At 60.1% G+C, this 12,470-nt stretch overlaps 5 protein-coding genes across 5 annotated transcripts in view; 1 reads left to right on the plus strand and 4 right to left on the minus strand.

The window, feature by feature from the left end:
- ACA1_081820 (cytidyltransferaserelated domain containing protein) overlaps window positions 1-399 on the minus strand; it is a gene marked incomplete at both ends in the record, with an annotated part of 1,251 nt that extends 852 nt beyond the window's left edge. The window contains one exon of the mRNA XM_004367715.1: window positions 22-399. Within this exon, the coding sequence (XP_004367772.1) occupies window positions 22-399 (378 nt within the window). The remainder of the gene's footprint in view (window positions 1-21) is intronic.
- Window positions 400-577: 178 nt separating this feature from the next.
- ACA1_081830 (mitochondrial genome maintenance protein) lies at window positions 578-1,936 on the plus strand (the record flags this gene model as incomplete). Its single annotated transcript, XM_004367716.1, has 3 exons — window positions 578-613; window positions 995-1,272; window positions 1,372-1,936. The coding sequence occupies 3 exons, from the start codon at window positions 578-580 to the stop codon at window positions 1,934-1,936; spliced, it is 879 nt and encodes a 292-aa protein (XP_004367773.1).
- Window positions 1,937-2,025: 89 nt separating this feature from the next.
- On the minus strand, window positions 2,026-4,961 carry ACA1_081840 (Nacetylglucosaminyl transferase component Gpi1, putative; the record flags this gene model as incomplete). Its single annotated transcript, XM_004367717.1, has 14 exons — window positions 2,026-2,154; window positions 2,310-2,380; window positions 2,462-2,716; window positions 2,806-3,000; window positions 3,143-3,425; window positions 3,496-3,776; window positions 3,817-3,908; window positions 4,010-4,089; window positions 4,176-4,305; window positions 4,406-4,449; window positions 4,565-4,621; window positions 4,693-4,806; window positions 4,874-4,920; window positions 4,946-4,961. The coding sequence occupies 14 exons, from the start codon at window positions 4,959-4,961 to the stop codon at window positions 2,026-2,028; spliced, it is 1,794 nt and encodes a 597-aa protein (XP_004367774.1).
- Window positions 4,962-5,157: 196 nt separating this feature from the next.
- ACA1_081850 (HEAT repeat domain containing protein) lies at window positions 5,158-11,643 on the minus strand (the record flags this gene model as incomplete). Its single annotated transcript, XM_004367718.1, has 21 exons — window positions 5,158-5,673; window positions 5,779-6,239; window positions 6,316-6,546; window positions 6,699-7,005; window positions 7,084-7,255; window positions 7,374-7,500; window positions 7,605-7,770; window positions 7,879-8,024; window positions 8,100-8,243; window positions 8,344-8,545; window positions 8,630-8,737; window positions 8,831-9,082; window positions 9,189-9,343; window positions 9,440-9,455; window positions 9,476-9,592; window positions 9,664-10,143; window positions 10,255-10,396; window positions 10,471-10,811; window positions 10,890-11,076; window positions 11,162-11,288; window positions 11,433-11,643. 21 exons carry the CDS (start codon window positions 11,641-11,643, stop codon window positions 5,158-5,160), a joined length of 4,608 nt encoding a protein of 1,535 aa, XP_004367775.1.
- Window positions 11,644-11,972: 329 nt separating this feature from the next.
- On the minus strand, window positions 11,973-12,387 carry ACA1_081860 (serine/threonine protein kinase, putative; the record flags this gene model as incomplete). Its single annotated transcript, XM_004367719.1, has 2 exons — window positions 11,973-12,095; window positions 12,181-12,387. The coding sequence occupies 2 exons, from the start codon at window positions 12,385-12,387 to the stop codon at window positions 11,973-11,975; spliced, it is 330 nt and encodes a 109-aa protein (XP_004367776.1).
- Between the last annotated feature and the right edge of the window lie 83 nt (window positions 12,388-12,470).

The raw sequence follows: 12,470 nt of genomic DNA on the forward strand, positions 1-12,470 counted from the left end.
GAAGTGGTCCTTGGCGCTGACGTCGAAGCGCTCGACCTGGACGCCGCCCTTGACCACCTCGAGCGCGTAGGCGTGCTTGGGCCGCGCGGCCCACTCGGGCACGACGTACTCGCCGACGGCTGGCGAGGGGGCGGGGGCGGGGGGCGGTGCCTCTTCATCATCTTTGGTGTCATCTTCTTCGCGCTGACGATGATCGCTGGATTCATCGATGGATTCGACCACGACGGGGGCGTCTTCATCTTCTTCGATTTTGGCCTTCCCCTTGGGGTCATTCAATTTTGATTTCGGTGCGATTCGCGCCGGGGGTGCTTTGAATCCGCCCTGCGCAGACGAGCGAGGCGGTGGAGGCTGCATTGACACTGCGCCGGATGGTGACGATGAGCCGCGCTCGCCTTCCATCTTTCTTTTTCTTTCCTTTGTCCAAATAAAACAAACCACCAGTTTCCTGTCTTTTTGAAATGGAATTGAAAATGTTTCGAAAAAGTTTAGGAAACCTAAGAAACTGCACTTCGAGGAACAACGAAAAGTGGACAACGTTGGGCTGGTTTCATCTTGTTGTTGAGAGATGCAACGAACGATGATGCGCGGCGGACTGAATCGAGGAGCATCGGCGGTAATTAGGACGTCACGATCGAGCAGCGGTGCGAGTCGCCTGACTGCATTGTCGGTGCCCCTCAGTTCCGATTCAAGTGCGGTCAGGCCCCTCAGGCTAGGCGCTCTGCAGCAGCGCGGCTATGCACGACGTCGTGCCTTCCCTTTCGTTGATGTACGCTCTTCTCTTCCAACTCCACAATTAGCCTCAATCTTGCTCTTACACATTGACACGTCGGTTCAGGCCCAAATGGCGATGAACGATGAAGGTGGAGCTGAAGAAGATAATGAAACAGAGGATGATGAAGATGAGGATTACGCCGATGATGGAGAGACCACACAATATTCACCCTTCTTCGGCAATGCCGCCGCCGCCCCTGCTGCGCAGCCACGACACACCGAGAACTCGTTCGACGGCATCTCCACGCGGGCCTTCCCGCGCAAGGTGGCCGACCGGCTCGTGGCGCCCGTCGACCCCAACATCGTCGAGATCAAGCCCGACGGCACCGTCTACCTGCCCGAGATCATGTACCGCCGCATCCTCAACTCGGCCTTCGGCCCCGGCGGCTGGGCGCTCATGCCGCGCGGCCCGGCCACGCACGGCGACAAGTTCCTCACCCGCGAGTGGGCGCTCTTCTGCCACGGCCGCTTCGTCGCCCAGGCCAGCGGCGAGAGCGAGATGTACGCGGCGACCGCACACGCACACACTCACCACCCGCCACATCCTGCCACACGCCTAACCCATTGTGTGTGTCGTGTGTCGTGTGTGGTTCTGTGCAGGCTGACGTCGTTCACGGGGCCGGCGACGGCGCTTGAGGGCGTCAAGTCGCAGGCGCTGGTGCGGTGCTGCAAGGACCTTGGCGTGGCGAGCGAGCTGTGGGACATGGCCTACGTGACCGACTGGAAGAACAAGTACGCCGTGGCCGTGTGGTGCGAGAACCAGAAGACGGGCCAGAAGAAGACCCTCTACCGACGCCTGGACCGTCCGCCCTTCCCCTACCCGTGGAAGGAGTCCCAGTTGACCACCAGCACTGCCGCCTCCTCGCCTTCTTCTTCGTCTTCATCATCGCCGGCGCCCAAAACTTCGACTTCTGCCGCCACCTCATCGTCGTCAGCCACTTCTGCGGGGGCGGCCAAGGCCGCGTATTCAACGGCAGCGGAGCCGTTCGACATGGAGGCCCTGCTGCCGCGGGAGCTGAAGAAGTTCGCCGGCAAGCGGTGGAGCGAGGTGGTCAGCACGGACGAGGGCCAAAAGTACCTGGACTACATCGCCAACAACTTTGAGGGCGCGGCCCGCGGTCTCGCCCAGCGCGCACTCGACTCCCACCACGCCTCCCGCAAGTGAAAGCACCTCTCACACCACCGCCACGATGAAAATAGGTAATAACATTTTGTGTGACACATGAAGACGAAAGGAAAGAGGGTAGGTTGGCTTCAGGTGGCGATCATGATGTCGCCCACGAGGAACCGCGAGAGGAGCGTCTGCGGCGAGTAGCGCCTGACGACGTCCCGCAGCGCCCGGGTGTAGTGGTAAAACAGCGCGCCCAGCGCCATTGTGCGGCTCTGTAAGGTTCACAAAACATGTCCGTCAACTCCCGCACGACACACGACGCGACACACAGCACACGCCGCAATCGTCGTAATTCCTTCGCCGCCCTTCACACACGACGCACACTACGCACACGCACACGCACACGACACACAGAAGGGGGACGTACGTGAAGGACGAGATAAGAGGCACGGCGGGCAGCGTCCTGCGGCACCGCTAGAGCCGAAAACGAAACGCCGCCTGAAGGTTTTCGTTGCGTGAGAAAGAACGAAAGAGACAAAGGCGAAAGCGAAGGTGAATGTGGGGAGGGGGGAGGCGCACTGGGGAGAGACTTGGGGTCGGAGAGGGAGAGGAAGAGGGAGTAGAGGGGGAAGTGGTTGAGGCCCTCGGTGAGGAAGGCGAGCGCGGCGTAGAGGCAGAGGACCAGCAGGCGGAGCACCCCGAAGTAGAGGTAGAACACGAAGGTGGTAGGCAGGAGGAAGAAGATGACCGTGAACAGCAGCGTGCCCAGGAGCAGCTGGTCCACGTCATACGAATACGAATCGATCCGCTGCCGCAGCACGTTCCGCTTCTTGCCTGCGTGCGTGTCGTTAGTGGCGTAAGTTGTATGACACACGACACACACGACACACACGACACACACACGACACGAGCGAAGGCAGTACCGCGGAAGAGTTTCCACAGGGAGGAGAGGATGTGCAGCATGATGGCGTAGAAGCGGGCGGAGACGGTGTAGAAGTAGAAGACGTGGATGGTGAAGAAGGAGACCATGTCCGACAGCAGCGCGAGCGTCATCGTGAGGCCCATGAGGCCAGCCAACGACGCCACCCGCAGTAGCGATGGCAAATAGGGCAGCAGTCCTGCGCGTCATTCGGGTTAGCAAATGCATGTGTCGTGTCGCTGCGTGTCGTGTATATCGTGTCGTGTGTGTGTGTGCCGTGTGTGCCGTGTGTGCCGCGTGTGCCGCGTGTGCCGTGTGTGCCGTGTGTCGTGCGGTGTTACCGGCTGTGACGACGGTCCATGAGTCGATGAGGTAGAGGAAGACAGCGCCCAGGGCATCGCTCAGCTGCGGGTTGAGTTTGACGCCTCCGGGCTGGTTCATGAGGAAGATGACGCCGCCGCGGAGCGGTTCGCACCAGAGGTCCTCGTAGTCGGAGGCGGAGATCTCCTGCGCGAGCCAGTCCGCCGAGCTCCACGCGACAAACACGAACAAGACGCCGGCGAGGGCGTCGATCGTCATCAGCCAGAACGCGTTGGCCAGGCTCACTTCCACGACTCGCCGCTTCTGTCGCAGAGTCAAAATGGTTAGGACCGCACACGCACACGCACACACGCACTACGGTGGGAGCAGGTACAGGGGTGTGCTGCCATGGGTTGTGATGGTCCCGACTGAGGTAGGTCCACTGCGCGACGCACTGCCGCAGGCTGCGCAGGCGGAGGTCGAGCTGGCGGCCCACGGCTGTGGCCTGCTTGATGCGCAGGAGCGAGGTCAGGCCGAACGGGACCGAGAGGTCGAGCAGCCACAGCAGCGGAACGAAGAGCCACCGATCGCAGGCGGCCGCCAGCGCAGCCAGCGCATTCCACACGCCCCGGTGCGCATAGCCTCTGCTGGCCTGCAGCGCCATTCTCAGTCTTGCTGGCGCGCAGTGAGAACCAGAGAGAGCGGCGAGTGGTACGAACCATCGATGACAGGGCAGCGCACGACGTGGGGGTGGCAGCGTCGGGGTGCGCGAGCGTATGGATCAGCATGGCACCAACCAACCACGCGCTGGGGAGAAAAGAAACACAACACACAACACACACGCCAAGAGCAAGTTGATGAGGTTGCCGAGAACGAGCTTGTCGGGTACTCAAGTGGCGCGCACGCACCTGTTGATCTGCTGCACATGGCGATCCAGGCCGGTGTCCCCTTCCCCAGCTGCACTAGCTGGTGGCGGTGGTGGTTCGTCCTGTGGGCCAACGAGAATGGTGCACGGCACAATCAATCCATCGTCGCGTTCAGAATGGGCAACGCGAAAAGGAGAGGGGCGAGTACTACTCGTGGCGTCAAGACCTCGTCGTCGCGGTCCATCGGGAGTGGCTCTGTCGTGAGGAAGTGACCGGATTGGGACGCCGGGGGCTCGTAGAGGATCACCTGCGTTGTGATGTGCTCTTCGCCGCGGTGCCTTTTGGGTGCGTTAGATCAGACATCAGACATCAGACATCATTCTGTCCATGACCGTGGATTGCTGGTGCGTTTGTTTGATGAAGTGGTGTCATACGTACTTGCAACGGTGCAAGACCTCGGCCACGTACGGCAGCGGTTCGTCCTGCTGCAACCCAGTCTTCGGAACGATAACACACACCCGGGCACGTGCAAACGCGACATGGGCAGGTGAGCAACACCCCACCACACGCGGGCTGGTGTGCATGCGAGGAGAGTACCGAGTAGTCGAGTCTGATCCACAGCTCTCGACCGCCGGCTGTCTTCTTCTTCGTCTCCTAGAAAGAACCATCAACCACGTAGCCGGGTGAGCACGCTCTCGAGGTGCATGATGGGTGAGGTGGGGTACCCGGGTCAGGGAGCTCCCAGGACCCAACGTGCCCAGCACCGCAAGGGAGGACAGGCCGTCGATGGCCTCTGGCGCTGTGGCTCTCTGCAGCGCTTGCTCTGCGGCCTCTTCTGACTAGTACTCGCAAGAGCAAAATAATCAACAATCAATCAATAAATAAAATCAACTGTTGTGGAAGTACCTTGGCGGCTACGGTGGCAACCACGGTCACGACGAGGTGCTGGCTATCTGCAGCAGAATGCCACCAACCAACCAGGAACCTCTTGCATTCGATTTGCTTTGTCACATCTGGTGGTGGGGCCTCAAATGTGCCATCAGCACCTTCTTTTCTTCTGGGCCACCACAGTTGCACCAACGTGGCCTCAGACCCTTCTCGTTCATCTTCGCTTGTGCGCTCTTCCATCTTTCAACAAAACAAAACACAATAAATTAAATCATTTTTGTAACCTCTCTTCTCTTTTCCACTTACTTCCACACCTTGATGACGCCGTCGCGCGAGCCGGAGATGAGCAGCCGCGTGGGCAGCTCGAGCACCTCGACGTCGGTGATGGCGTCGTTGTGGTGGATGGGCGGTGGTCGCTGCTTGCCGCTGCTCAGCACTACCCGCGGGCTCTCGGCCGACGCGCCGCCTCCGGATGACGACGACGCGCCCGATGACGTCGACGACGACAGCGTCGACGAAGATAGCGACGATGCAGGCGAGGCGTGCGCGGAGGCCAATGATGAGAGGAGCGTGGGCGGCGGCGTCTCGATGAAGTAGGTCGTGGGTCCGGCCGTCTGGGTGCTGTAGACGGGCAGCTGGGCCGGCGATGCGGACGAGTGCGACGGCCCGGAGATGACGAACGACTTGGACACGTTGGTGAGGTCCCAGTAGCGAATGCAGCGGTCGGTGCCGGCCGTGATGACGTAGTTGGGCGAGCCCGACATGGCGTCGCTTGGACCCGACAGGATCGCACGCATTGACGACTCGCTGTTCAGCACCTGGTTGTGTGTGTTCGTTCAGCACATGATCTGCCGCTGTGTGTTGTGTGTGTTGTGTGTGTGCGCGCGTGTGTGTGTGTGTGTGTGTGGTGTCGCGCGTAGTACCTGACGTTGCAGGTCCTCCGTGCCAAAGTCGAGCGACTGCGACTTGTGCAGCGTGGCCGAGCCGGGCAGGGGTGCCTGGTGGTTGTGCGCGCCGAACTCGGGCACGATCTTGAACACCTGCCTCGACACGGTGCTCTCGATATCCCACATGTCGACCTGATTGTCGCCGTTGGCCGCGAAGAAGTAGGGCGACGACAGCGCGTAGAGCGGCTTGTTCGCCGCGGGGGACGGGGCCATTCGGTGCACGTTGCGCTTGGCGGCGTCGGCGTGCCGCCAGGTCTTGACCGGGATCGAGAACCGCAGGTCCCAACACGTGTAGTACCCGCGCGACGTGGCCGTCACGAGCCAGTTGCGTCCGGCGTCGATGACGAACGTCTTGAGCACGCCCAGCTCGGGGCCGTTGCGCATCTCGCAGATCTCCCGCTTCTGCCGCAGGTCCCACACGTGAATGTAGCCCTTGCCTGGTAGAACAGTCAGCACTGTGTGAGTGCAGCGCAACACACACACGCCCCATGCCGCATGGGCGGTGGTGGGTACCGGTGGCGTAGATCAGGACGGACTGGGAGTCGGTGTTGAAGTGGTCGATGGCGACTACGGGACCCTGCACCTTGTCCAGGTACTGCACGGTCGAGACGCCGGTGTAGCGGTTGACCTGGCCCTCCTTCTTGGTGGTGTACTCCACCTTGATGACGTGAATCGACGAGTTGTCCGACCCCGACGCGATGGCGTGCGAGTTCTCACAGACCGTGATACACTTGATCTTGCCACCTACGCACATAACACAACTTAGCAATCTAAACACGCGACGCGACGCGACACACACACACGACACACACACACACGACACACGACACACGACACACGACACACACACACACGACACCACGACACATACGCAAAGGGTAGAGAGAGGCGAGCACCTTGTGAGGAGTAGGTGAGCCGGGATCGGTTGGTGACGTTCTTCTGGTTGGTGAGCCGCTGGCAGTCCCAAATCTTGACCGTGCCGTCGTCGGAGCACGAGGCGAAGAACAGGTTGTCGCGCGTGGCCTTCAACTGGTTGACCGGCCCGTGGTGCTCGTGCAGGTGTGCGACGAGAATGCCCCGCGGCTTCCAGTCCCGCAGGCTATCGCCGGTGAGCGGCATCGAGCTGCCGTTGTCCATACGCTGCAGGCGCCCCAGATACGCTTCTCCGTAGGCTCGCGCCGCCGTTGGCGCCTGCGCCTTATCCTGATACCGCCGGCGATCCACCCACGCGTGAGTTCAGCGGGCGTGTCGGGCGATTGAAGTGAGGAAAAGGGGGCGTACGAGCGAGGGGGCGCCGATGCCGCCGCCCGGCTGCGCTTGCGAGTATGCGGTGGAGAGGGCGCCGGTCGAGTGCACGGGGATCGTCTTCGACAGCTGCGCGTACTCGTCGCGCCGAGACCGGGCCTCGCCCCCGCCCTTCTCCGCCTCCTTCTTGTTCGTCCACAGGTTTTTGCTGCGCCGGGACAAGGGTCAGCAAACACACGACGCGACCAACGACACGACAGACACGACACACGTGCACACGGGGTGCGACACACATAACAATCCCAGGAGGTGGCGGCGGCTCGTACTAGGTAATGGCAGCCGAGGCGTTCTTGAGGTAGTGGCGCATGAGGAACAGCTTCGACTTCTCCTCGTCTTGCACTCCGCACTCCCTGAGCTTGCTCAGGAATTTGCTGTCAAAGCTCCCCTCTTCGCCTACGACGAGAGAGAGAGAGAGAACCAGTCTCTTTAGGTCCAGCCGCAAAGCGCGCGAGCGTGCAAAGGGTGCTCTGCGAGCAGTGGCTGGCTCAGAGGCATACCGTCGGGCAGGTTGGATTGCGAGGAGGCCCGGGGCAGTTTGCCTTCGGGTCCGTCGGCTGCGTCTTCCGAAGACGGCTGGCGCGAGGGCTCCGGGGAGCTTCCGTCCTCCTCCGACAGGATCGGCCCGATGCTGTACAGCGCCTTTTCGAAGTTGCCTCGTGACACCTGCCAATCACCAGGAAAATCGTAAATGAGCCGCATCACACACACACACACACCACACAACACGCGCACGGCCGTCGATGAGAGGAGAGGAGAGGCTGGCGATGGTACCGGCGATTGCAGGGCCTGGAGCAGGTTGGACTCGGTGACGTGGACGATGTCGCACTGGAGGAACGGTCGGAGGATGGGGAACAGGAAGCAGAACACGTCGGCCCGCGAGAGCTGCTTCGAGATGGCCTCCGTGAGCGCCACAACACCTGCGCAGCGCCCAGAGACCAGTGACCAGGTGTGAGTGCGGGCCATGGCTGGAAGGCACAACGATGGTGGTGTACCGAATCGAATCCAGGTGTTGGGGTGGAAGAGCATGGGAGTGGTCTTCTGGGCGATGTTGATGAGGATGGGCTTGCGGAACAGGCCCAACTCGCACAGGCAGCCCATGCAGTTGATGGCCTTGTCAATCACGAACTCTTCTTCGTCTGCATCGACAACAGCAACACAATGTTTGGTTCGTGTCGTGTGCGTGCGTGCGTGCGTGCGTGTGCGTGCGTGCGTGCGTGCGTTATAATGAAGCTGTACCAGCAAGGGCCTGCTCGATGCAGGGCAGGATGTAGAGCTCCAGCGACTTGTCTCCAACAAAGGCAGCCACGCCGACGATGTTGTGGAAGAACGCGCAGCGCAGTTGCCAATCGCTGTGCTCGTTGACGAACGTGATCAAGTGAAGCAGCAGTGTCGTCTCCGTCTTGAATCGGCCAAAGAAGATGCACAACCTCGTGATGTCCTGGTGTGTGTGTGGTCCCATCATTATGCCTTAGCACGCAATGCCATCGGCGATGAGCTTCACACGTGCGGGTGGAACGCTTACCATGAGAAGAGTGCGCTTGACGCTGGACGACCTCTCGCGCGACAGGATGTGAACAACGATCTCGTGGAAGGTGTCCTGCAACTCCTTGAGCTCCATGTCGTACGACGCCTGCGAAAACCGAGAACTGAATTAACCCTTTTGAAACTAAAATCGAAAATTAAAACGAAAACGAAAGCGAAAGCCAAGGCCGGAGGCTCGAACCTGGTGGGGCAGGAGCTCGCCGTTCCAGTTGGTGCTGCTGGAGTGGGCGCTGAGGTCGCCCATGGCGACCCGCTTGAACAGCTGCGAGGTCTCGAGGAACCGGCGGGCGATCTCGGCGAGCTGCGCCAGGTTCTCGGCGAAGGCGAGTCGCACGATTTCCTCGTTGGCTGTGTGGAACTCGGAGAGGGCGGGCAGGATGTACTCGGGGAAGATGTGCGAGTCGCTGGGACCGAACTCCGTCACCTTCTCGAGCTGCCCTCACACGCAAAAACCGTAAGTCCAATCGACACACGACACACGCGACACGCGACACACACGACACGCGCGACACACGACCGCACAGGAAGGTTCTGCGTACGATTTTGGTGAGTGTGCGCAGGGCGGTGACTTTGATGAGCGAGTGCTGGTCCGAGAGGAGGGACACCACGTAGGGCACGAGCCTCTGCAGCCGGCACTGGTCGTCCACTACGGTATCAACTTGACAAAGACGTCGAGCGCCAGCAACCGCGAATGCTGCAGCGATGGCCAGAGACGCAAAAGAATGGGAGTGTCAGCGTGCGTGTGCGGTTGTGTGTGCGTCCAAGGTTGGGCAGGAAGCGAATGCCGTACCGGCGTGCGGACGTTCCTGATAGACGAGCAGAGAACGTTGAGGATGAGAACGAAGCCCTCGGTGCCACGGGTGAGACTCGTCATTTCCGGCACAGCCTCGGCGGGTGTCTCCGTGGCGTCCGTGTTGATGGCGCGCACCAGGTCCTTAGGCTCCTGCAAGTGGACCAGTCAGTGGACCGTAAAGCTAAGTCGTCCGACATGCATGTCTGCGCGTGTGGGACTACCTTGTCGCCTCCTCGTGGGGAGATCACAGGGTCGCTCTCACCGCCAACCGACGGCGGGGGCCGCAGCGCGTCGCCGCTGCCCTCCCCCTTGTAGTCGCTCAGGGCATGCGCGTCCAGGCCGAACGGGCGACTGGGGCGCCGCGTCGAAGGCGATGCGGGCGCCGCGCCCTCGAGATGGTGGATGAACTTCTCCGTGTTGAGCAGGAGCGTGAAGGCGTTGTCCTTGCCGCCGTCCTTGTCATGGTCGCCGTTGTCGTACTCGGCCTCGGCCTCGTCACTGGCGGTGCCGCCCTCGCCGTTGGCCTGCCGTCGCTTTCGGCCGTTGGGTGTGGTGGCCCCGCTGCTGGCCAGCGTGGAGCCAGAGTAGGAGCGCGGGATAGCCGCGCTGCTGCTGCGGGTGGGCAGACCCGCCGGCGAGGATTCGGTAAGCGAGGCCGGGTGGCTGGGCAGGGGAAGTGCGGGCGACGAAGTCAGCGAGGACTGAGGCGGTGCTGCTGGGCACGCGTGTGTCGTGTCGTGTCGTGTCGTATGCCGGGTCAGTTGAGTGGTACGAGAGGCCATATGTGCCGCGCGTGAGGAAGGCGGGTGCACTGGCGTACAGGTGAATTGGGAGAGGATGCGATCAAACTGCTGGTGGATGGTGGCGACCTTGTTGTCGGCGTCCATGACCATCAACTCCAGCATCAGCTCATCCTGCAAAAATGCAAAGTACTCTGGGAACGCCTCCGGGGTCCTGGCCACGCACGACACCCGTCATGTGAGCACTGGTAGTCAAGAAAGGGGCGGTTTCGGGGGGAAGCGACGCACCAGGTCTTGAGGTAGTAGTCGGCACTGTCACGAAGGTTGGGGTCCAGCTGGATCATGGCCTTGACCAGCCGCTGCACGCCCTTGTCCTGGATGCGCTCGATGAAGGGTGTCGGGTCGTATTCGCCCTTGCGATAGCTCAGCAGCTGGGGCGAGGTGAAGATGGGCTGGCCCTCCAGGAACAGCTCCGCGATGACGCAGCCGAGCGAGAAGATGTCCATGGCCGGCGTGAGCTCGCCCTTGACGGGGATTTTGTCTCCGGAGGAGTAGAACCTCTCCGGCGCCAGGTAGCACGTGCCGCGCTCTCCGGTGTCGAAGAAGAAGTTGAACGGCCAAGGGTTGTTCTGTTATGCAATGACGATCAGTTACCGCACACGCACACGCACACGCACACGCACACGCACACGCAGGGGGGCAAAAACCTCGGGTATGTAGGTGGGCTTGTAGCAGGCAAAGTCGGAGAGGTAGATCCACATCCAGCTGGTGACCAGCACATTCTCGCACTTGATGTCGCCGTGGCAAACGCCTCGCGCGTGGGCCTGGCTCAGCGCGCGCAGCAGCTGGAACGTGATCCACTTTTTCTCGATGTCCGTGAGGAAAGGCCGCGTTCTAAACACACACACAGCACACACGAAAGCGATGTAAGGAACGTGTGTTGAGGTCAGGATGGTGGGTGGTGGGTGGTGATGGGTACCCGATGCGATCGTAGAGGTTGTAGAGGAAGTACTGGCGGATGAGGTAGCCGGCCTTCTCCGTCTCGATGAAGCGTTGGAAGGGAAACACGTTCGGGTTTCGTATGTGGGCAAACTTCTCCTGTATGTCTGCACCACACAACCACGAAGATTACATATCGTAAAACAATAAAAGAAGATGTTAAATCGCAAAAGGAACCTAATAAATGGACATATAATAATATAATATTATTTTGTAATCTAAAATAAGAAGATTGCGTTGGGGTGGGGTACCTGTAAGCTTGTCCACGTATTCTCTTAGGGAGCCTTGCTGTAGTTTCACGTAGACCTTGACCACAACGGCGCCTTCGTCGGGCAAGCACTGGCACTTGATGGTACGCAGAAAGCGTCCGTTGCCAAGGGGCTGATCGTAGACGATTTTCTCTGATAATTCATGCAGGTAATTATTCAGATGAACCGCCTGCGTGGCCACCTTATTTCCCATCTTTCGAGACCACCAGACTCAGCAATCTATCATCAACGTTGTTCTCAAAGCATCAATTCTGTTGCCCAAAGCAAGAAAGTGGCGATGAAATTCCCTCACCCAAAAGAAAAGCTTTTGGAAATGGTTAATAATAAAAATACAGTGTGAAAAACCTGAGCAAGGACATGTGTTGTCTGACTCCTCTCCCTCTTCACCTCACCTCTTCATCTTCTCTCCTTCCTTTCTCTGTTCCTTCCAGTCATATGACTGTCGCCTTGTTGTGGATGATCTGTCTCCTTGCTTGTCGTGGCTGGTTCTCCCCCAGTTGTTGTTTGTTGTTCGTCTACTGCTCAGGGCTGGTCCCGGTCGTTGTCTTCGCCGATGAGCGAATCGAGGAACGTGACCACGTCCTCCATCTTGGGCCGCTTCTCGGGCTTGTTGTGCCAGCACTTCTTCATGATCTTCTTGTACTCCTGTTGGTGGTAAACACAACGCCGGTGAGCCTCAAGAGCGCTTCGATTCAAGAGAGAGAGAGAGAGCAGTGGAAGGAGAACGTACGGCGGGGCAGTCCTGGGGAATCTGGGGCCTCTTGCCCTCGAGCACGTCCAGCGAGACGCCCATGAAGTTGCGTCCGGCGTAGGGCTGCTTGCGGGTCAGCATCTCCCACATGACGACGCCGAAGCTGTACAGATCGGCCTTCTCGGAGTACTTCTCGCCGCGAATGATCTCCGGCGCGGTCCAGGCCGGCGTGCCGCAGCGGGTCATGGTGGCGTTCTCCTCCTTGATGCGCGCGAAGCCGAAATCGGCGACCTTCACGTTCCAGGTCTCGTCCACGAGCAGGTTGGACG

The sequence above is a fragment of the Acanthamoeba castellanii genome (genome assembly GCF_000313135.1).
Source record: "Acanthamoeba castellanii str. Neff unplaced genomic scaffold scf7180000084618, whole genome shotgun sequence".
In the NCBI taxonomy this organism is placed as follows: domain Eukaryota; phylum Discosea; order Longamoebia; family Acanthamoebidae; genus Acanthamoeba; species Acanthamoeba castellanii.